This window comes from Dipodomys merriami, unplaced genomic scaffold, assembly GCF_024711535.1.
Source record: "Dipodomys merriami isolate MVZ:Mamm:240054 unplaced genomic scaffold, mDipMer1.0.p SCAF_14, whole genome shotgun sequence".
Taxonomy (NCBI): Eukaryota; Metazoa; Chordata; class Mammalia; order Rodentia; family Heteromyidae; genus Dipodomys; species Dipodomys merriami.
In genome coordinates this window covers 17188475-17211392 of record NW_027202715.1, presented here as the reverse complement: position 1 = coordinate 17211392, position 22918 = coordinate 17188475, and the positions used below count along the sequence as shown (strand labels likewise).

At 41.4% G+C, this 22918-nt stretch overlaps 1 protein-coding gene and 2 pseudogenes across 1 annotated transcript; all 3 read right to left on the bottom strand.

Annotated features, from left to right (window-relative positions):
* Positions 1–287: 287 nt before the first annotated feature.
* On the bottom strand, positions 288–1232 carry LOC138825834 (olfactory receptor 6C75-like). Its single transcript, XM_070020490.1, has one exon. It carries the CDS (start codon positions 1230–1232, stop codon positions 288–290), a length of 945 nt encoding a protein of 314 aa, XP_069876591.1.
* A 9970-nt stretch (positions 1233–11202) lies between these two features.
* On the bottom strand, positions 11203–12188 carry LOC138825732 (olfactory receptor 13A1-like; annotated as a pseudogene).
* Positions 12189–21277: 9089 nt separating this feature from the next.
* Positions 21278–22263, bottom strand: LOC138825731 (olfactory receptor 13A1-like; annotated as a pseudogene).
* Between the last annotated feature and the right edge of the window lie 655 nt (positions 22264–22918).

Here is a 22918-nt window from a genome sequence, read left to right as displayed (position 1 = left end):
TGGGGGTGTGTGCTGGTACTGGGGCTTGAACTGTCCGAGATTTTTTGCTCAAGGCTAACTCTCTACCACTTGAGCCACAGATGCACTTCTAGCTTTTTGGTGATTCACTAGAGATAAGTGTCTCACAGATTTTCCTGTCCAGGTTGGTCATGAACCTTGATCCGCAGATCTCAGCCTGCTGAGTACTGAGATTACAGGCATAAGATACAGGTGCCCAACTCCAATATCCATTAAAATAGGGAAAATGTTTCTCTGCCACCTTCCACTCCCAGGTCATGTGATTCTTCTTACCTCAATGTCCCCCTTCTGCACAGTGCCTCCTGGAGAGCCTGGTGGACCTGCTTGTTGCGTAGGGTGTAGATGACAGGGTTCAGCAGGGGGGTCACCACTGTATTCACCAGCGCGGCCTCTCTGTTAAAGTCCAGCCTGCTTGTTTGCTTCAGCTTCACGTATATGAAGACACAGCTGCCAAACATCAGGGAGAGGACCATGAGGTGGGAGGAGCAGGTAGAGAACGCTCTCTGTCTCTCCTTGGCTGAGGGGAGACGTATGATGGTGGCCGCTATGTTGCTGTAGGCCATGATGGTTATGGTGAGGGATGTAAAAAGGATTAACAAGGCCAGGGCAAAGGCCATCATTTCAGCAGATCTGGTGTCAGAGCAGGAGAGATGGATCAGAGGGCCGAGGTCACAGAAGAAGTGAGGGATGACATGGGGACCGCAGAAGGACAGCCGGGAAATCTTCACCAGTAGACCAGTGATGAGTGGAAAGCTGGTGGCAAAGCAGGCGATGACCAGCAGGAGGCAGGTCCTCGGGCTCATGATGCTGGGATAGTGCAAAGGCCTGCAGATGGCCACGTATCTGTCCACAGACATCACAGCGATGATGAGGAAAATAGATGATCCCACAAAGATAAAGACAAATGCTTGTATGAAACAGGCAGCAAAAGAAATGGTCTGCCTGCCAAAAAGAAAAATGAGCAGCAACTTGGGAATAACTGTGCTGGGGAAGCAACACTCAATGAAAGAAAAAACACAGAGGAAGAAGTACATGGGTGTCTGGAGGTGGGCGTCGGCACAGGTGATGGTGATGATGACCATGTTTCCTGTGATGGAGGCCAGGTAGGCCAGCAGGTGCACAGAGAAGAGAATCTTCCCCAGGTGCTGGACGGCCGGGAATCCCTCCAAGACGAATTCCTGGACAGTCGTTCCATTTCCTGTTCTCAGAGACATCTTCCTCATCAGTGTAGCTAAGGTTGGCAAATTACAGACAGCCTGAGGCTTCTGAGGAAGACACAAGGCACAGGGGTTCTGCGGTGCTCTGCAGTTCTGGTGATGATATAACCATGCAGAGCATGGCACTGCCTTGGTGTGATACCTGTGTGTTCCTGACACCTAAAGATATGATCAATATTACATTATTGTTTGTCTCAGATTATCATTAGCTTCATACTTGTCGCCATGACAATCTTCATTGTCAGCCTCACTTCTGGAGCCTTTCAAATATTTGGTTGCCTGGTGCTAGTGGCTCACGCCTGTAATCATATCTTTTTAAGTGGCTGAGATCTGAGGATCACAATTCAAAGTCAGTCTGGACAAGAAAGTTTGTGAGACTCTTATGTCAAATTTAATCACACAAAAAGCCAGAAGTGGAGCTATGGTTCAAGCAGTGGTATGCTAGCCTTGGGGAGAGGTAGGGGGAAATCACAGGGACATTGCCTAGGCCCTGAGTTCAGGCTGCAAGACCAGCATACACACACAAAACACTTAGTAATCTCCTGGTCACCAAACATAGTATTTCTGGAACTTTAAACAACCATTATAAGTGTGAGGTGCCCCCACCCCTGTCTCCACAGGGGGAGCAATCTCAGCCTCCAGAGACCCAGGAAGACCAGACTATGGCAGGAATGCTAACACTGGAATCTATCCAGGATTTACCAGGATTCCTGTTGTGTTCAAATGTGGTGAAAAAAAATATCCATAACAGGATCAAATCTTATGACTGACCTTTCAATAAAAAAACATTTAATCCCACTCATGTTACTTTCTCCAGCCAATCAATAAATGTACATGAGTCTTTGGAAAATTTATTTTTAGAACGGAAATCTTACAGAAACAGCGAACTGACCAGACACCAGGCTGCTCTATGACACGTGTAAGCTGCTATTCAAGGGAGGGTCTTTGTCACAAGCTCCAGCTGGCATATGAGGTGCACATAGGTCACCTGTCCACAAGATAAGCACCCTTAGGAAGGAGTCAGGCCCATCCCCCACACACCTAAAAGCTCACTAATCATTCTCCTCCTCTGTTCACTCCCCTTACTAGGTTCTTTTACAACTGTTTGACACCTAACATCTCATTACCAGGGCACCTCTGTAAGGTGCCATTCATTATCTGACTATGCTGCCCAGGCAGCCTTGCTGCTCACCTCTGAGCCACAGGACAGCTGCAGTCTGATGAGCCTGTGTTTGGTGCAGCGGGGTACTAGGTCCCTTAGACCAGGTGATCACTCTGAGTTGAACTTCTTTACTCACAGCTATTCTTCAAGTACTTGAAAGGTCATCCTGCCTGAGGAGAAGGGACTAAAAAAAATCTGTCATCTCAGAGTGGCTTGAACATGCACCGCTGCTCTAGCACCTCACAGGTAAGTTTGTAATGTAGGCTACTTCACTTTTTTTTTTTTTTGGACCAATCCAGGAGCCTGGGCACTGTCCCTGAGCTTTTGTGCTCAAGGCTGGTGCTCTACCACTTGAGCCACTGTGTCACTTCCAGCTTGTGCAGGAAGTTAATTGGAGACAAGAGTGTTGTGGATGGGCTGGGAAAATGGCTCAGTGGTAGAGCGCTTGCCTTGCATGCATGAGAGCCTGGGTTCGATTCCTCAGCACCACATAAGAAAAAAGAAAAAAGCCAGAAGTGGCGCTGTGGCTCAAGTGGTAGAGCGCTAGCCTTAAGCTGAAGAGCTGAGGGACAGCGCCCAGGCCCAGAGTTCAGGGCCCACGACCGGACCGTCTCCCCACTCCCCCAAAAAAAGAGTCTCATGGACTTTCCTACCCGGGATGGCTTTTAACTGTGATCATCAGATCTCAGACTCCTGAATAGCTAGAATCACAGGTATGAGCCACAGCACCCAGCTGGATGCTTCGCATGTTAACAGCTATGTCTACCTGGCAGTCCATTCCACTGAGGCCTGGAAGGGTTGAGAGCAGAATAGAACAACTGCATGCCGCTGTTCAGTTGTATGACCTGCAGCAGGCCCCCGTGGGCCCCTTAGGATCTGCTGACAGCTGGCTCAGCCTCTCCACCAGCCTGCAGTGCCAGTGCTTGCCCTGCCTTGCCAGTGGTGAGGAGCAGTCAGTCACATCTCAGGGCCAGGATGGGGAGTGTGGAGACAAGGCTGCTTCTGTCCTGCTCTCCTTGTCTCTGAGGTGATTTCTACTCTCATGGCCTGCCTTCTGTGCACAGAAGATCTGTGATAATTTGTTGTCTCAAGCATGCGATCTGCCAACACAGCAAAGGCCAGAGGCCTCTGCCATGGTTTCCCCACGTGTATTGGGTCACAGGCAGTGTTCCCACAGCACTCCAGTCCCAGACCTCATTAGTAGCTGAAGGAGCAGTGCGAAGCCCAGCCAGGGCAATCCCCAGAGGCAGCGAATTCATCACTTTTGTGAACAAGACTAATAAGACCCTTATGTTTATCTTTACAACTTCTGAGTGAACATTTTCCCCACATTTTTATTAGCATCAGTTAGCTGTACAGGTGGGACTTTTATTTTGTTCTGGTCCTAGGGCTTAAACTCAGCACCTGGAGTCTGTCCCTGAGCATTTTTGTTCAAGGCTAGTGCTCTACCACTTGAGCCACAGCTCCATTTCTCGCCTTTTAGTTTTTAATTGGAGATAAGTGTCTCACAGACTTGCCTGCCCCAGCTGGCTTTGAACTGCGATCCTCAGATCTCAGCCTCCTGAGTAGCTAGGATTACAGGTATGAGATACCTCTCCTAGCTACAAGTAGGTTTTTTTCCTGTCATATCTATACATGAATGTAATGAACTCTAAATCAGACTCATTCCCTCTGACATTCTCCCTCACACTCTTCCCTCATCCCCAGAACAGTTTCAACAAGTTTCACTGTTCCATTCTCCATAGTTAAGCAGTATTTTGAGTACACTCAATCTCTTTCACCCTCTGTCTTCCTACCTCCTCATCCCCAGTGAAGGAGTTGTTTTATATTTCTTTTAGTGTATACTAATTCATCAATGGGGATTCATCATGGTATTTCATGCATATACATTTTAATCAGGATGACCACCCCTTGCTTACTCCCAATGACTTACTTACTTGCTTACTACTTGCTACTATTTGACAACTTTCAGTGAATGTTATTTCCCTCTCTTCATTTACAGATACTCTGTAATTTGTTATTATTCAGCTTGTAGTGTTCTCTTTTTCTACCCCTCAATCCTTTTAAAGTTTCACATTTATAAACCTGTTCTCTTTAAATTTCTATGTGATAAGAAGTCAAATGATCACTATTTGCAGATCATAGGGTCCTACACTGAACAGACCCTAAAGCCTCTATCGGAAAAAATTGTAGATGTGATTAGCAGTTTTGGAAACAGTGGGATTGCACATGAGTACTTTTTTAAAATAAATGCCAACCCCAAACATGGTGAAAATAAGACCAAGAAATTGACTTCACTCATTAATAAAAATCAGGAGCAAACTCAACCAGCTATATAAATGATCTCTATAGTAAAAATTACAAAACACAGAAGAAACTGAGGAAAACACTGATGGCGGAAAGACAGCTCACCATTGCAGAGAGGCAGAATTGATATGAAAATGAGTATGTTACTACAAGCAATGTACATATTCAGTGCAATTTTTTGTCAGCATTCCAATGTTATTCTTCACATAACTAGAAAAATCTATTCTAAAATTCTTATGGGAGGTAAAAAGACCTTGGAGAGACAAAGCAATCCCAAACAAAATACAATGGAGCAATGTTGGAGCTACTACAATACCTAACTTCTCCTTATATGACAGGATCTGAGGTACAAAACTGTCATGGTGCTGGCCAGGTGCTAGTAAAATTGTTACCCTAGCTACTTGGGATGCTGAGGTCTGAGGATCATGATTTGAAGCCAGCCCAGGCAGGGAAGTCCATGGGACTCTTGTTAATTGGAGAATTAACAAGCAAAAAGTCAGAAGTGAAACTGTGGCTCTACTGGATAAACATAATGTAGAATAAGGATAAAATGACATATTCTTTAGTAATGAGAAGGTTTAAAGTTTTAACATACAACAACATTGAAAACATTAGTCTAACTAAAAGATGGAAGGGATGGGAAGGGAAAACAAAGGAGGAGGCAATAATGCTTGATAAGAAATGTACTCATTACCTTTCCCATGTAATTGTAACCCCTCTGTATGGTATTTTCACACACAAAAAAAGAAATAAAAAATTAAGCTGGAAAAAAAGATGCTAGCCATGATGTTAAAATACTTTATGAGGAGGTTCCAGGAAGATGGAGGAGGAGAAGCTGGAGTCTTAGCAAGCTCTCGCATAGAAAGCAGTTTTAGAGTTCCAGTGAAGAGTCCTAAGCCAGAGAATTACACCAAGTGTGCCATCACAATACAGAGAGTCAGGCCAGAGAGGAAAATCCAGGCAAGGAAACACTTCTGAGCTCTTGCCAGCAGCCGCGGCGGCGGCTAAACAAAGGAGCACCCAAATTTATCCAAGAAACATTACTTTCCCTCAAATCCCATATAGATCCAAAGACATTAATTGTTGGGGATTTTAACATACCACTCTCCCCACTAGATAGTTCAACTCGGCAAAAACTCAACAGAGAAACCGCAGATCTAAACAGCTGCATAGATCAACTAGATTTAACAGATATCTACGGAACATTTCACCCAGCAGCATCAGAATACACGTTTTTCTCAGCAGCACATGGAACATTTTCTAAAATAGACCACATTTTAGGCCATAAAGCAAACTTGTCTAAATTCAGAAACATTGAAGTTATACCTGGCATTCTCTCTGACCACAAGGGAATAAAATTAGAACTCAACACCAAAAGCCACCAAAGAAAGTCCAGTATCACATGGAGGCTGAACAACACACTGCTGAATCATGAGTGGGTCATGGAAGAGATTAGAAAGGAAATTCAAATGTTCATGCTATTCAACAAAAATGAACACACAAATTACCAGCTCCTCTGGGACACAGCAAAGGCAGTACTCAGAGGCAAGTTTATAGCTCTGAGCTCCTACATCAACAAATTGGAGAGATCTGAAACCAACAATTTAATGACATATCTAAACCTCCTTGAAAAACAGCAGCAAGATAAACCCAAATCTAGTAGACGGAAAGAAATAATTAAAATTAAATAAGAATTAAATGAATTAGAATCCAAAAAAACTATAGAAAGAATCAACAAAACAAAGAGTTGGTTCTTGGAAAAAATTAACAAAATTGACAGACCCTTAGCGAATCTTATCAAAAACAGAAGAGAACACACCCAAATAAATAAACTCAGAGATGAGAATGGAAACATTACCACAGAAAAAAACCAAGATTCAGAACATTATAAGGGAATACTTTTCAAAACTTTATGCTAATAAATTTGAGAACTCGACAGAAATGGACCTTTTCCTAGCAAATACTGACATGCCAAAACTAAACCAAGATGAGTTAAACCAGCTTAACAGGCCCATATCAAGCATTGAAATAGAAACAGCAATAAGAGACCTTCCAGCTAAGAAAAGTCCAGGACCAGATGGTTTTACAGTGGAATTCTACAAGGCCTTCAAGGCAGAGCTCACACCAATAATCCTCCAACTCTTCAATGAAATCGAAAGAGAAAGTTCACTACCGAACACATTCTGTGAAGCCATCATAACCCTCATCCCAAAACCAGACAGGGACTCATCAATGAAAGAGAACTATAGACCCATTTCTTTGATGAACATTGATGCAAAACTTCTCAACAAAATTTTGGCCAATTGATTTCAACAATTCATCCAAAAAATCATACACCACGATCAAATAGGATTCATTTTAGGGATGCAAAGCTGGTTCAATATACGCAAATCAATTAATATGATTCATCACATCAACAGGAGCAAGAATAAGAACCACATGGTTATCTCAATAGATGCACAAAAAGCATTCAACAAGATCCAACACCCCTTTATGATGAAGGTTCTGGAAAAATTAGGAATCCATGGAACATTCCTAAATACAATCAAGGCTGTATATGACAAACCTACAGCCAGCATTATACTCAATGGTGAAAAACTAAAGCCATTTCCTCTTAACTCAGGAACAAGACAAGGATGCCCACTCTCTCCACTTCTTTTCAATCTAGTATTAGAATGCCTAGCTACAGCAATAAGACAAGATGCAGACATAAAAGGGATCCAAATAGGGAAAGAAGAAATAAAACTCTCCCTCTTTGCAGATGACATGATCTTGTATTTAAAGAATCCCATAGACTCCACTCCCAAATTACTCAAGCTGATTCAAAACTTTGGCAAAGTAGCAGGTTATAAAATTAACCCCCAAAAATCAATGGCGTTTCTATATGCCAACAATGAGAAAAGTGTGGCTGAAATTAGGAAAGCAACTCCATTTGTAATAGCCCCACAAAAAATAAAATACCTAGGAATTAACTTCACTAAAGAAGTGAAGGACCTCTATAATGAAAACTTTAAAATCTTAAAAAAGGAAATCAACATAGAACTTAAAAAATGGCAAAACCTCCCATGCTCCTGGATTGGAAAGATTAACATCGTGAAAATGGCAATACTTCCCAAGGCTATCTACAAATTCAACGCAATACCTATCAAAATTCCAACATCATTCTTCAAGGAAATAGAAGAGGCAATCCAAAAATTCATATGGAACAATAAAAGACCCAGAATAGCAAAAACGCTCCTCAATGGAAAGAACACTGCTGGAGGAATATCAATACCAAACTTCAAACTCTACTATAAAGCCATAGTAATCAAAACAGCTTGGTATTGGCATAAGAACATACCTCAGGACCAATGGAATAGAATTGAAAACCCAGAAATGAACCTACAGACCTATAGCCATCTAATCTTCGGTAAGGGAGCTAAAACAATAGAATGGAAGAAAGACAACCTCTTCAGTAAATGGTGCTGGCAAAATTGGGTAACTACATGTAGAAAACTTAAACTAGATTCTTATATATTACCCTGCACCAGAATCAACTCCAAATGGATCAAAGACCTTGAAGTCAAAGCAGACACTCTGAAAACATTACAGGATGGAATAGGAGAAACCCTAGGTCTCCTTGGCTCAGGCCGAAATTTTTTGAATAGAGACCCGGAAACACAACAAATCAAAGAAAGGGTGGACAAATGGGATTGCATAAAGTTGCAGAGCTTCTGCAGAGCAAATGACATAGCTAGCAAGATCAATAGAAAGCCCATGGATTGGGAGAAGATCTTTACTAGCCATACAACGGACAAGGGTCTCATATCTAAAATATACTTACTTGAAACTCAAAAAATTAAACCCCCCAACAACAAATCCTCAAAGAAACAACTTCCCAATAAATAAGTGGGCGAACGACTTAAAGAGAAACTTCTCTGAAGAAAAAAGAAGGATGGCCAATAGACACATGAAGAAATGTTCAACATCCCTAGCCATAAAAGAAATGCAAATCAAACAACATTGAGATATCACCTCACCCCATTTAGAACGGCAAAAATCAAGAACTCTAACAACAACAGATGCTGGAGGGGATGTGGACAGAAGGGAACCTTACTTCATTGTTGGTGAGAATGTAAACTTGTTCAACCACTTTGGAAAGCAGTATGGAGGTTCCTCAAAAGACTTCACATAGAACTCCCCTATGACCCAGCAATCCCACTTTTGGGCATTTACCCAAATGTTTACAAACAAGACCACACTAAAGCTACCAGCACAACTATGTTTATTGCAGCATTATTTACCATAGCTAAGATATGGAACCAACGCAGATGCCCCTCAGTAGATGAATGGATCAAGAAAATGTGGTATATATACACAATGGAATTCTATGCCTCCATCAGAAAGAATGACATTGCCTCATTTGTTAGGAAATGGAAAAACTTGGAAAAAATTATATTAAGTGAAGTAAGCCAGGCCCAAAGAAACATAGGTCCTATGGTTTCCCTTATTTGCAATATCTAGTATATGTATGAGTCAAGCGGAAAAGGTCAGATGAGGTGATGTCAGGAAAACGAACCGTTAGATGTGTATTTTAATGTTTTTTTCTTTCATGCATGTGTTTCTAACGCATTTATAAGATTATCTCTTTGTTGCTTTGTATGTCCCTCCCCCACAGTATAACCCCTGCTTTCACTATATTTGATGTCAGTATAACTTGTGGAGGAGATGGGGAAAAACCAGTTGTTTAAGGATACAGGTGGAACTGTTGCAACAATGAGAAGTACAAGTTGTCATGTCCAAAACGAGCTTTACAACGTTGGTGCGGGGGGGGGGGGAGGGGGTGGAAGGAGAAGGATTGCAATTAGGGGGTGAGGGGGGCTGGGAAGGGTTGTGAAGGGTTAACAAAGGAGGAGGCTGTAATGCTTGATAAGAAATGTACGCCTTAACCTGCCCATGTAAGTGTACCCCCTCTGTACAGTGTGTTCACAAAAAATAAAAATTAAAATTAAAAAAATACTTTATGATACCAGAATCGACAATACGAGGAGATCAAACTATGTTTATTTTTGCCTTGTCTAGAGGGATGGTTGTGGGAATAGAAAAGGGACTGCTCATAGGATAACATTCTTAAAACTGTGTAAATATTACTATAAAACACTGAACAGTAGCCTTTAAATGTATGGATTGCACACCCTGCTAATTATCCCTCCATTAAACTGTAAGAAAGGAAGAAATCAATTGTATGTCAGGGCTCTCCTGGAGAACAGAACCAATAGAACATACACAGTTATAACAGGGGATTTCTTAGATTGGCTTACATGACTAGGGTCCAGGCTGTCCAAAAATGAGTAGAAATGGTACATGAGGTCAAATACGAGATGCAGAATATAATCCAAGACACAGACACCATGAAGAAACTCTTCCCTTTGACAGTCCTGCAAATGTTGTGGATAACCACACATCTGTGATTTACAGATTTATATCCTAAATATTTTTTCACACATGTAAAGGTTTTATTCAGTGAAGAGAAAGTGAAGCCACTCAAGAGAGTGAACAGTGGGATCCAGAAGCCAGTGGTCCCCACTCTACATATTCTTAAACAAAAGGAGAAGAAAGTCACTTTCACACAGCTGTGAATCTGAAGCACATTTGTCCTCCATAAGGAAGGGTTGTCTCACAGCCAGAGGACCCTGAAACACCTTTGGGAAGATGAATAGAACCAGCATATTGGAGGCTTTTGATCTCAACCAACTACAATCCCCCAGCAGCCATTTCCTCACAAAGTACTCTGTGCTCAAGCAGGCAGGCATATTTAACTCCAGTGATCAGATTGTGAAGGAAGGCCAATCCTTACTGAAACTCTTACTCCCAATAGAGGAGCTTCTGGGAAGATGTATATTTTATGTTGCATTTTATTTGTTTCCAGTCCTGGGTCTTGAATTCAGGGCCTAGGCCCTATCTCTGAGCATTTTTTGTTCAAGATTAGGTCTCTACCACTTGAGCCTCAGTGCCATTTCCTGCTTTTTCTGAAGAGTTTATTGGAGATAAGAGTTCACGGACTTTCCTCCCAGGCTGGCTTTGAACCATGATCCTCAGAGCTCAGCCTCCTGAATAGCTAGGATTAGAGACGTGAGCCACCCATCTCTGGCTATTTTTTACTTATTAATCATCATTTTTATTGTTATTATAAAGGAGATATACAGAGAGGTTACAGTTAATAAATCAGGTAAAGAGTACATTTCTTTTTGGACAATGTCACCTCTACCCACCCTATCTCCCACTTTTTCCCTCCTGTCCCCACTCACAAGTTGTACAGTTCATTTTCCACATAGTGTCCAGAGATTCCACTGCTGCATTTGTTTACCCTTTGTCTCACCATTTCAGTGCCCCTCCTCTCAAACTCCCAAGACAGGTAAATGAGACAAAAAGAAAAGAAAACAACAACAGCAACAGCAACAACAACAACAACAACAAAGAATAAAAGCTCTTGCTTCCATTTCCTAGAGTTCTAGTGTATTAGTTTTTGAACAAAGGGATAAGTTTCCTGAGGGCGGCTTTGACCTCCTTGTTCCTCAAAGTGTAGATGAGGGGGTTGAGGGTGGGGCTCGCCATGGTGTACAGCACTCCAGCCACCTTGCTCTTCTCTGCACTGTAGCTGGACACGGGACTGATGTAGGCATAGAACACAGCCGTGTAATACATGCACACCACGATGAGGTGGGAGGAGCAGGTGGAGAAGGCTTTCTGTTTCCCCTCTGATGTCCTCATCTTCAGGATGCTGGAGATAATGAAGCCATAGGACACAATGGTCATGAGGAAGTTCAATATGTCATAGAATGCATCAGACAGTGTGATCATAACACTGTTCACATAAGTAGAACTACAGGAGAGAAGGAGCAAAGGAGGGATTTCACAGAAGAAATGGGTAATGACATTGGGCCCACAGAAGTTCAATCGCACCATCAGTCCTGTGTGGATGGCTGTGTTGAAGGCACAGATCACCCACACTCCAGCGGCAAGCACGCTGCAGAAGGCCTTGCTCATCATGGTGCTGTAATGCAAGGGGTGGCAGATGGCTGCATAGCGGTCATAAGCCATGGCTGTGAGCAGCAGCAACTCTGCGGACGCAGCCCAGGTGAGAAAGTAGAGCTGGGCCATGCAGCCCCTGAAAGAGATGGAGTTCTTCTCTCCCATCAGCCCCTCCAGAGCCTTTGGTATGACGGATGAGGTACAGATGATGTCCATTGTAGCCAAATTGAGCAGGAAGAAGTACATGGGAGTGTGGAGGCCAGGGTTGAAGCTGATGGCCATGATGATGAGGACATTGCCAGTGAGGGCCATACAGTAGAGGGACAGGAAAAAGCAGAACAAGAAGATGTGGTATTCAGGGTGCTCTGAAAATCCCTGCAGGATGAACTCTGTTACTGCTGTGTGGTTGCTCATGGTCCTGGGCTGAGAGGGTTTTTAGGAACTACCAGAAGAATCTCTACCCAAAGCTGCATGTGACATCATGGATAGAATGGAAGATGAAAGGTTTCCTAAGAAAGGCTGTCATGTTTTCTGCATACATGATAACATGATTTGAACATTTGATAGCTGCAGTAGATTTGTTTGAGACAAACATACCAATACTGCCTAAGAAAGAAAACAAGCATTCAGCTCATAAACTACAAATACAAGATTAATCTTTTCTCCCCTTTATTAACAATTTAACCTCAGCAAATATCACTCAGTACGGTAAAAATAAAAAGACATAATCTTTTTTTCGCTGTTTTTATTTATTTTTATTGTGAAAATACCGTACAGAAGGGTTACAATTACATGGGCAAGGTAATGAGTCCATTTCTTATCAAGCATTGTTGCCTCCTCCTTTGTTTCCCCTTCCCATCCCTTCCAATCTCCCCCGCCCCCCCCCCACCCCGGCCAAAGTTGTAAAGTTTATTTTCTGACATAACGACTTGTACATCTCATTATTGCAATGGGTCCACCTGTATACCTATTTTAATATTTTGTTTTTTCCCTTCCCCTTCACGTAGCTAAGATATGGAACCTACCCAGATGCCCCTCAGTAGATGAATGGGTCAAGAAAATGTGGTATATATACACAATGGAATTCTATGCCTCCGTCAGAAAGAGTGACATTGCCCCATTTGTTCGGAAATGGAAAGACTTGGAAAAAATTATATTAAGTGAAGTAAGCCAGGCCCAAAGAAACATAGGTCCCATGGTTTCCCTTATTTGCAATAACTAGTATATGTCTGAGTCAAGCAGAAAAGTTTAGATACGGTGATCTTAGGGGAATGAACCCCAAGTTAAGTATTCAAATGTTTTTTTCTTTCTTGCAATAGTTTCTAACACATTTATAAGATTATTTCTTTGTTAATTTGTATGTCCCTTTCCCACAGTACAATCCCTGCTTTCATTGTTTTTGATGTTGGTATATAAAGGCATATTATTAAATGGATGCACTCTCTTCATGATTCATTATTCGGAGTTGGAAAAATTAGATGTTGCCTAACATTTCCACGGGATCTTGGGAAAAGATATGTATTCCATTTGAGCTCCAAGTTTTCTTTCTGGAAATTTATCTTTGGAAAGATATTTCAAATATCTTCAAGTCATCTTGTAACCCTAGCTAACTCAGGAGGCTGAGATCTGAGAATTGTGGTTTAAACTATCCTGAGGAGGAAAGCCTATGAAAGTCTTATCTTCAATTAACTACCCAAAAAGTCATAAGTGGAACTATGGCTCAAGTATTAGAGCACTAGCATTGAGCCCTAACGCTCGGGGACAACAACTCAGACCCTGTATTCAAGCCCCAGGACACTCTCTCTTTTTCTCTCTCTCTCTTCCCCCCCCCCACATACACACGCACATACACATACACGCACACACACAATATCTTAAAACCAGGTGATGGTGGATCACACCTGAAATCCTAGTTATTCAGGAAGCTGAGATCTGAAATTGCTGGTTCAAAATCAGACTAGGCAGGAAATCCATGAGACTCTTTTCCTCAATTATCTAGCAGAAAGCCAGAAGTGGAGTTGTGGCTCCAGTGGCAAACAGCCAACCTTTAGAGAAAAAGCTAAGGGACAGTTCCCAGGCCCTGAGTTCAAGCCCTACTATTGTCATGAAAAACTCTTCAAATATCTGCATGGCAATATATATGACTAAGTATTTTAAAATAATCTATATTATTAAAGATGAGTTTCCTGTGATATACTGACAATGCTATAAGGTGTTTTTGAAGTATCTTAGTGACCATTTTTAAATAATATAAAAATTAAAACAATATTCCCAAATATGAACTGATTTGCAGGGCTTATGAACATTGGTATATGTATCTTAAGCAAAGTCAACAGGTAAATGAGACCAGAGTTTCATGGTGGGGACAGATTGTGGCTGATTTTCATTTCCTTCTTTCTCAAAGTGCTTTTTGTTCTTTCTCTGGAATGACCTTCCTGAGATATAGCATGAAAATATCCTTCTAGCAGACATTCCATACCACACAGAGCTCATGGAGGAGAAATTTCTCTCAACTGCTCTTCGTGTAGCCCCCTATTTTCCAGCTTCTCTGTTCCCACCCAAATTAAACAATGTGATACCTACCCCATTTGCTTTTTCCTCGCCTTTTCATTTAAAATTTTAAAATTTATATTCCAGTTTTGGTCTGACTTCAAGAAACAATTTGCCATCCTAAATTAAGGCTTACCCAGAAAGTCCATACATACCATTCAAGTTATGTCACTTATTTGTAAGGTACAATTCTGTGTGTGTGTGTGTGTGTGTGTGTGTGTGTGTGTGTGTGTGTGTGTTGATCCAGACACTTGAATTGGCCTTGGGCTCTATCCTCAAACATTTGTGCTTTACCACTTCAGCCATAACTTCACTTAAAGCTTTTTTTGGTGCATAATTGGAGATATGAGTCTCAAAGCCTATCTGGCCCAGGCTGGCTTCACACTGTAATCCTCAGATTTCAGCCTTCTTAGTAGTTAGGGTTACAGGCATGAGCCATCAGTGCCTGGCTGAGGTGCAGCTGTGTTTGACAACATTGCTATGGCTCCCAGCCATATTGGTCATCTCCATAACTCATATTAGTGACAAGCCAGAGTCACACTTCCCCAGCTGCACCTGGAGCAGACAAGCCCATCTGCCCCTTATATCCACAGAGCAATTGATTGCCATGTGCTGGGCATCAGGAGACCCCTTCACTGGAAACTCAGACCCAGTTCTTGTCTTCCCTCAGCTGCAGAGACTGATAAGGGAGCACCTCCAGTGTGGATGAGCAGTCTGCACAGATTCTGAATACAAGAAATTGCAGCACCCAACAACATTTAGAGAACAAATTACCCCCAGATAAAGACATACTTGCTGTGATTTCCAGGGCAGGTGGACAGAGTCCTGATCCCATCCAGAATCAGGACATTAAGTAGATTTCATGGCAAAGACCATGATTGTTTCCTTCGATCTCAGCCAGTCATTTGGTCTATGGAGAGGAACAAAGACCTGTCTACCCTGAGGTTTGTTGGGCATTGGCTTTAATTCTTACTAACCTCACATGATAATTACAGGGGAAATGAATGGAAACAGCAAGATTTCAGATAACAGTAACCAAGCCTAAAGTCATGCTACAGTCACAACTTAGCATCCCCCACATGCCAGGCACAGGGTGTGTAACTGAATTGCCTTCACTCTTCTCAAACCTCCTGAGATCCACTTACATGTTGGATGCCTTCCATCACTTTCGGGAAATTGCAATAGATGACATCAAAATCTCTGGCTTTTGATGCTTCTGGTTTATATAGAGCTTTTTTCTAAAAATAGATTGAGCTTTGCAAGGAATTCAATTCACTTTTAGTGACTTTACCTCAGTCCAATTTATTCTTCAATGTTCCACAAATTGAATATTATTACTTTTAAAAAGTATTTAAGTAATATTGAAGAACATGAATACTTAGTTTGTTATGAAAAGTGGACAAGATCTCCCAGACACCACATTCTTAATCCATTGACTTTCTCTTTTATATATTACTTGTTCCTACTGCAAATGTATTTCAAGAATTCCAAGCTAAAAATTCAGGGCATGTCAAATTTCCAATGCTCGTCTTTGAAACTCAAAGATGTTTTCATAATTACTTTGTTAGGTCTTTACACTGAAGTTTCATAAGAGAATTTGTGACTTACCTTAGACACACAGAATGTATATGAGAAAGCTACAGACAAGGGCCAGGCTTTGGGATTTCAGTTCAGAGTTCTCTGCTGTGTAATTTTTCAGTTGTCTTTCTGAATTGTACTCAGTGTACAAGAACAGCCAAGAAAACTAAATATCAACCAGGATTTGTTAAGATTATTTTTACAGTTGGAACATGCAACAAAACAGTAAGCTCTCAGCTCTTTTGGGTACACCATTTGCTCTATGATTTCAATTATCTTACAAACAGTAATAATACCTAGGAAAATAATTCTAATATTACTTGTTCCAGGTCAACAAAACTTGGAAGGGTTTTGTGCAAATCTAGTAGATAGTTATGAGTAGATTTTTCTTATTTCATATATTTTACCCAAAGGAATGAACAAACCTTAGAACATTCATAATTACCTTGAAAACAATGTGCAGCTACCACATGTATGTATGGTCTTGCTCTCTCTGTCAACAAAAGGAGGGGATGGAAACGCCAGGGCAATGGGTGTAGAATCTATGTCATCATCCATCTAGACAAATGAAGGTTTTTGTCCCCTATTTAAGCCAATCATGAAGGGATTCTTGACTCATCTTTAGCCAGAGTTGTCCTCTATGTGAGGCCCTTGGGAGGATTTCACAGCTGCTGCTCTAAGAGGACTCAGAAGGAGCAATTAAATTACATCTTTCTACAGGGGAATTGGTCCCAAGGCCAGTTCAGGCTGAAGTCCAAACAGGGGACACAGCATGTAAGCCTCAGCAGTAGTGGTAGACATATCCCTGGTGTACTAAAGTGTTTGTGCGGGACTAACAGGTGAAAAGCTTAAAGGTGTTTCCACTAAACTGAAGAGTAAGACAGATGTACATTTCTTCAGCCTGATTCAATGTAGTGCTTTAGGTCTTAGAAGAAGAATGTGAGGGAAAGAAGTGTATGCATGGGAGTGAGAGGAGTCATACCATCACTATTTGCAGATCATAGGGTCCTACACTGAAGGGATCCTAAAGCCTCTGTCAGAAAAATTATAGAAGTGATGAGCAGTTTTGGAAACATAGTAGGATTGCAAATCAGTACTTTTTATATATAAATACCAACCACAGTCATGGTGAGAATGACACCAAGAAATTGATTCCACTTACTAATAAAACTAGGAATAATCTCCACCAGGCATATAAAAGATCTCATAGTGAAATTACAAAACACAGAATAAATTGAGACAGGCACTGAGTGTGGAAAGACAACCCTTCATCTCAGAGGAGCAGAGTTGACATGAAAATGAGTATATTACTGAAAGCAATGTACAGATTCAGTGCAATCCTCATCCCATGGTATTCTACACAGAAATAGAATAATCTATCCTAAAATGCTGATTGAAAGCAAAAAAGACCCTGGAGAGACAAAGCAATCCCAAACAAAATACAATGGAGCAGTGTTGGAGCTACCACAATCCCTGCCTTCTTGTTATATGACAGGGTCCTAGGAACAAAACTGGCATGGTGCTGGTCAGGTGCTAGTAAAATTGTTACCCTAGCTACTCAGGATGCTGAGGTCTGAGGATCATGATTTGAAAGCAGCCCAGGCAAGGAAGGGACTCTTATCTCCAATTAACCAGAAAAATCAGAAGTGAAGCTGTGGCTCACGTGGGTAAACACAATGTAGAATAAGCATGAAGTAGAATATTATTTAGTAATGAGAAGGATTAAGTTGTAAATGCAACAACTTTGAGAACATTTGGCTAAATGACAGATGCCAGCTATAATGTCAAATGTTATATGATTCCAGTTATATGAAATGTCCAGAATGGACAAATATAGGGAGAAAAAAAGTCCATTTATTTTTGCTAGAGGGATAACTGTGGGAACATTAAAGTGACTGCTCATAGGATGATGTTCTGAAATTGTTCATAAATATTACTGTAAAACACTGAACTGTAGCCTTTAAATGCATGAATTATGCTAATTACCCCTCCATAAAGCTGCAAGAAAGGAAGACATCAATTGTATAAGTAAGAGCTCTCCTCTAGAACAGAAGCAATAGAATTTACACAGGAGATTTATTATAATATAAAATTACAATATATAATTACATCTTATATATACTTATGTATTGTAATATATAATTACACATTATATACTTAAATAATTATATATTATATATGGTATTTGTTGTATTTAAGAAATAAATATTAAGAATTGAGAGTTGAAGAGTACATTGTCACATATGCAGAATCATCCTTCAGAAATGAATGATAGAAAAGAAGAACTGCTCAGGGGTAAGGACTAGCAGTGGAAAGTCAAAGAGTGAAGAATGAAGAGGTTAAACCATCTAATATGTGTGTACAGAAATATAATAATGGCAATATTCTTTAACAAAAGAAAATGTTGAGAAAGATTAATAGAAGTATATAGAAGTATATATTATATAAATATAATACAAAGTGCAAAAACGACTTTGTGCATCCCAAAGAACAGGTGTACCCCAGAACTTCTTAATATAAGAATCTGAAAGTATCAGGACTTTGGCAGCATCTCTGATGATTTTTAGAAGCTAACCAAGGCTCAGATCATTTGGTTGTTTCCGCTCATGTCTGGATATGAACTCAGATCTTTCGCTTCCCAAATCAAAGCTTCTTATCCCTGTACCCTTCCTCTGCTAGTGTCTATGTGCACCCACAAGTAGAGGAGCACCTTGGGTATTTCCCTCTGCATTTCTGGCACAAGTGCCACATCGACGTAATCTGTTTATCATGATTATCATTTCAATCAGGCTATCAATCAAATCTTGAATTTCATTCTTTTTTTGTGAATATACATTTTCGTAGTTTAATTATACATAATATATTAATTGCACAAAGAAGTTTCATTGTCATATGTTTATTCTTGCAAAAATATACTTCTATTGTGAAAAACATTTTTAGAATATAAATTTGTAAATCACATCTGAGAGTTGTTGTGTGGTCATCCACAACATTTGCAGGGCTGTCAGACTAAAGAGTTCCTTCATGGTGACCGTGTGTCTTGGGTCCAATTCTGCACCTTGTACTTGACCTCATCTACCATCTCTAGAGCACTATGGTGACTGTGATGCAGATTCTTTCTGCTAACTAACTTTTGGATTATCCCATGACTTGAAGGTAGAAAATCCATCTTTAATAGTGGATTTGTGGTGTATGAACCTAGGAAAGTCTAAGACTTCTCATGCATGTTTTTGCTGCCAACAGTGTTGACAGTCTGCCCTATTGTCCTGGAGTGGGGAACATGTAAAATGCCCAAAATACAAAATTGACAAGTAAGACAAAATAGAATAAACACTCTTCATGATGCAATAAAAATCTATCACTACTCACCCTGAAGCATTGGTGGTAGTGTAATGGAAAGTCTTGTAGACCACTGAAAGCCACTCAATGTATTATTTATAGGTCCAAATTCTATTGGAGAGAACAGACCTGATCCACGACCATCAGGGCCAGGGCCACATCAGCCACAATGCACCAGTTCTTGCCCCAAAGAAGAGCCAAAGTCCATTCACTTATTCTAAATCAAAAATCAAGCTCTACTTTCAGCTTCCATGTCAAGTAGTGAACAATGTGTTTGGGCTGAATTCTGAAGATATAGCTAAACACCCACCTTCGGCTTCTGTCATCCTGATGGAGAAGCAGGATTGCTTCCTATTAGCACAAAAGACACACTCAAGACTTGTCTTTATTTTTTATTCCAGGTGATTTGTACCCTGGCTTTTGTTCAGGAACAATGGGAAGGACAGCGTTGCCTGCCCAGAACGTTCTGATCACAAGTCAATCACATCCATGTTCCCCACTCCAGGGTAGACTAGATCCTCAATGCTGACAGAAAATTCAATGCACAAGAAGTCCCAGACTTTCCTAGGTTCACACACCACAAGTCCACTTTTATTTATTTATTTTTTTGGGGGGTCCGGTCGTGGGGCCTGAACTCTGGGCCTGGGCGCTGTCCCTCAGCTCTTCAGCTCAAGGCTAGCGCTCTACCACTTGAGCCACAGCGCCACTTCCGGCTTTTTTCTTTTTGCTTAATGTGGTGCTGAGGAATCGAACCCAGGGCCTCAGGCATGCAAGGCAAGCACTCTACCACTGAGCCACCTTCCCAGCCCCCACAAGTCCACTTTTAAAGGTGAAATTTCTGTCTTCAAACCAAGGGATAATCCAAATGTTAGTCTTACCTCTATAGCTGGTGAAAAGAAAAGGGAAGGACAGAAGAAAGAGTCTGCATCACATACAGTCACCATAGTGCTCTAGAGATGGTAAATGAGGTCAAACACAAGGCACAGAATTGAACCCAAAACACTCAGTCACCATGGAGGAAATCTTCAGTATGACAGTACCGCAAATGTTGTGGATGACCACACAACAACTATCAGATGTGATTTACAGATTTATATCCTAAATATTTTTCACAGATGTAGAGTTTATTCAGTAAAGAGAAAGTGAAGCCACTCAAGAGAATGAGCAGTGGGACCTAGAAACCGGTGGTCTCATTCTAAATATTCCTACAAAAAAAAAGGAGAAAGTCACATTCACACCGCTGTAAATCTGAAGCACATTTGTGCTCCATAAGAAGAGTGGTCTCACAGCCAGAGAAGGCCTGAACTACCTTTTGGCAGATCAACAGAGCCAGCGTCTTGCAGGCTTTTGATTTCAACCAACTACAATAGCTCAGCTGCCATTTCTCACAAACTACTCTGTGCTCACACAGGTAGGCAAACTTAACTCCAGTCATCAGGTTGTGAAGGAAGGCCAATCCTTACTTAAACGGCTCCCTCCCAGTAGAAAAGCTTCTGGAAAGATGAATTTTTATGTTATTGGTTTCCAGTTCTGGTGCTTGAATACAGGTGCTGGGTGCTTTTCCTAAGTTCTTTCTGCTCAAGGCTAGCTCTCTACAACTTGAGGCATAGTGCAATTTCCTACTTTTACTGAGTAATACATTGGAGATAAGAGTTTCACGAACTTCCCTGCCTGGGCTGGCTTTGAATCAAAAACCTCAGATTGCAGCTTCCTGAATAGCTAGGATTACAGGTGTGATTCACAGGAGTCTGGTTATTTTTTATTTGTTACTATTTTTTATTGTTATTATAAAGGTGATGTACAGAGGGGTTACAGTTCAATAAGTCAAGTAAAGAGTACTTTTCTTTTTAGACAATGTCCCCCCTTCCTTTTCTGCCTTAGATTTTTGACTCCTTGTCCCCACTCCTAAGTTGTACTGTTCCGTTTTCACACAGTGTCTAGCGAGTTCAACGGCTTCATTTGTTCACCCTTGTCACTCCATTTCTGTACCCCATTCTTCACACTCCCAAAGACAGATAAATAAGACAAGAAGAAAAGAAAACAACAACTATAAAGAATAAAAGCTCTTGCTTCCATTTCCTGGAGTTCAGGTGTATTAATTTTTGAAGAAAGGGACAAGTTTCCTGAGGGCGGCTTTGACCTCCTTGTTCCTCAAAGTGTAGATGAGGGGGTTGAGGGTGGGGCTCGCCATGGTGTACAGCACTCCAGCCACCTTGCTCTTCTCTGCACTGTAGCTGGACACGGGACTGATGTAGGCATAGAACACAGCCGTGTAATACATGCACACCACGATGAGGTGGGAGGAGCAGGTGGAGAAGGCTTTCTGTTTCCCCTCTGATGTCCTCATCTTTAGGATGCTGGAGATAATGAAGCCATAGGACACAATGGTCATGAGGAAGTTCAATATGCCATAGAATGCATCAGCCAGTGTGGTCATGACATTGTTCACATAAATGGAGCTACAGGACAGACGGAGCAGAGGAGGGATTTCACAAAAGAAATGGGTGATGACATTGGGCCCACAGAAGTTCAGTCTCACCGTCAGCCCTGTGTTGATGCCTGAGTTGAAGGCACAGAGTGTCCACACTCCAGCAGCTAGCATGCTGCAGAAGGCCTTGCTCATCATGGTGTTGTAATGCAAGGGGTGGCAGATGGCTGCATAACGGTCATAGGCCATGACTGTGAGCAGCAGCAGCTCTGAGGATGCAGCCCAGGCGAGAAAGTAGAGCTGGGCCATGCATCCCCTAAAAGAGATGCAGCTCTTCTCTACCATCAGCCCTTCCAGCGCCTTTGGTATGACGGATGAGGTGCAGATGATGTCCATTGTGGCCAAATTGAACAGGAAGAAGTACATGGGAGTGTGGAGACCAGGGTTGAAGCTGATGGCCATGATGATGAGGACATTGCCAGTGAGTGCCACACAGTAGAGGGACAGGAAACAGCAGAACAAGAAGATGTGGTATTCAGGGTGCTCTGAGAATCCCTGCAGGATGAACTCTGTTACTGCTGTGTGGTTGCTCATGGTCCTGGGCTGAGAGGAATTTCAGGAACTACCAGGAGGAGCTCTACCCACAGCTGCATGTGACATCACAGCTAGAATGAAAGATAATAGGTTTCCTAAGAAAGGCTGCCATGTTTTCTGCATACATGATAACATGATTTGAGCATTTGAATGCTGCAGTAAATTTGTTTAAGGCACACATACCAATACTGCCTAAGAAAGAAAACAAGCATTCAGCTCATAAACTACAAATACAAGATTAATCTTTTCTAACCTTTCTTAGCAATTAACCTCAGTAAGTATCACTCAATATAGTAAAAAAGAAAAAGGTATATTTTTAAATGGATGCTCTCTCTTCATTATTCATGAATGTACAGGGTTGGAAATATTAGATGTTGCCTAGCATTTCCATCAGTTCTTGGATATATATCTGTATTCCATTTGAGCCTCAACTTTTCTTTCTGGAAATTTGTCTTTAGAAAGATGTTTAAAATGTCTTCAGGCCACCCTGTAATATTAGCTAATTCAGGTGGGTAAGATCTCAGATTTGTAGTTTGAAGCCATGCCGAGGAGGAAAGCCCATGAAACTCTTATCTTCAATTAACTACCCAAACATCAGAAGTGGAACTGTGGCACAAATGTTAGAGCACTAGCATTGAGCACAAAAGTTCAAGGACAGCATTCAGGCCCTGTGTTCAAACCCTATGTCCAACCTCCTTCCCTGCTCCCTATACA

What these genes read in the sequence shown, in the direction of transcription:
- LOC138825834 (XM_070020490.1), bottom strand. Translation starts at nt 1,232, where the DNA reads ATGTCTCTGAGAACAGGAAATGGAACGACTGTCCAGGAATTCGTCTTG.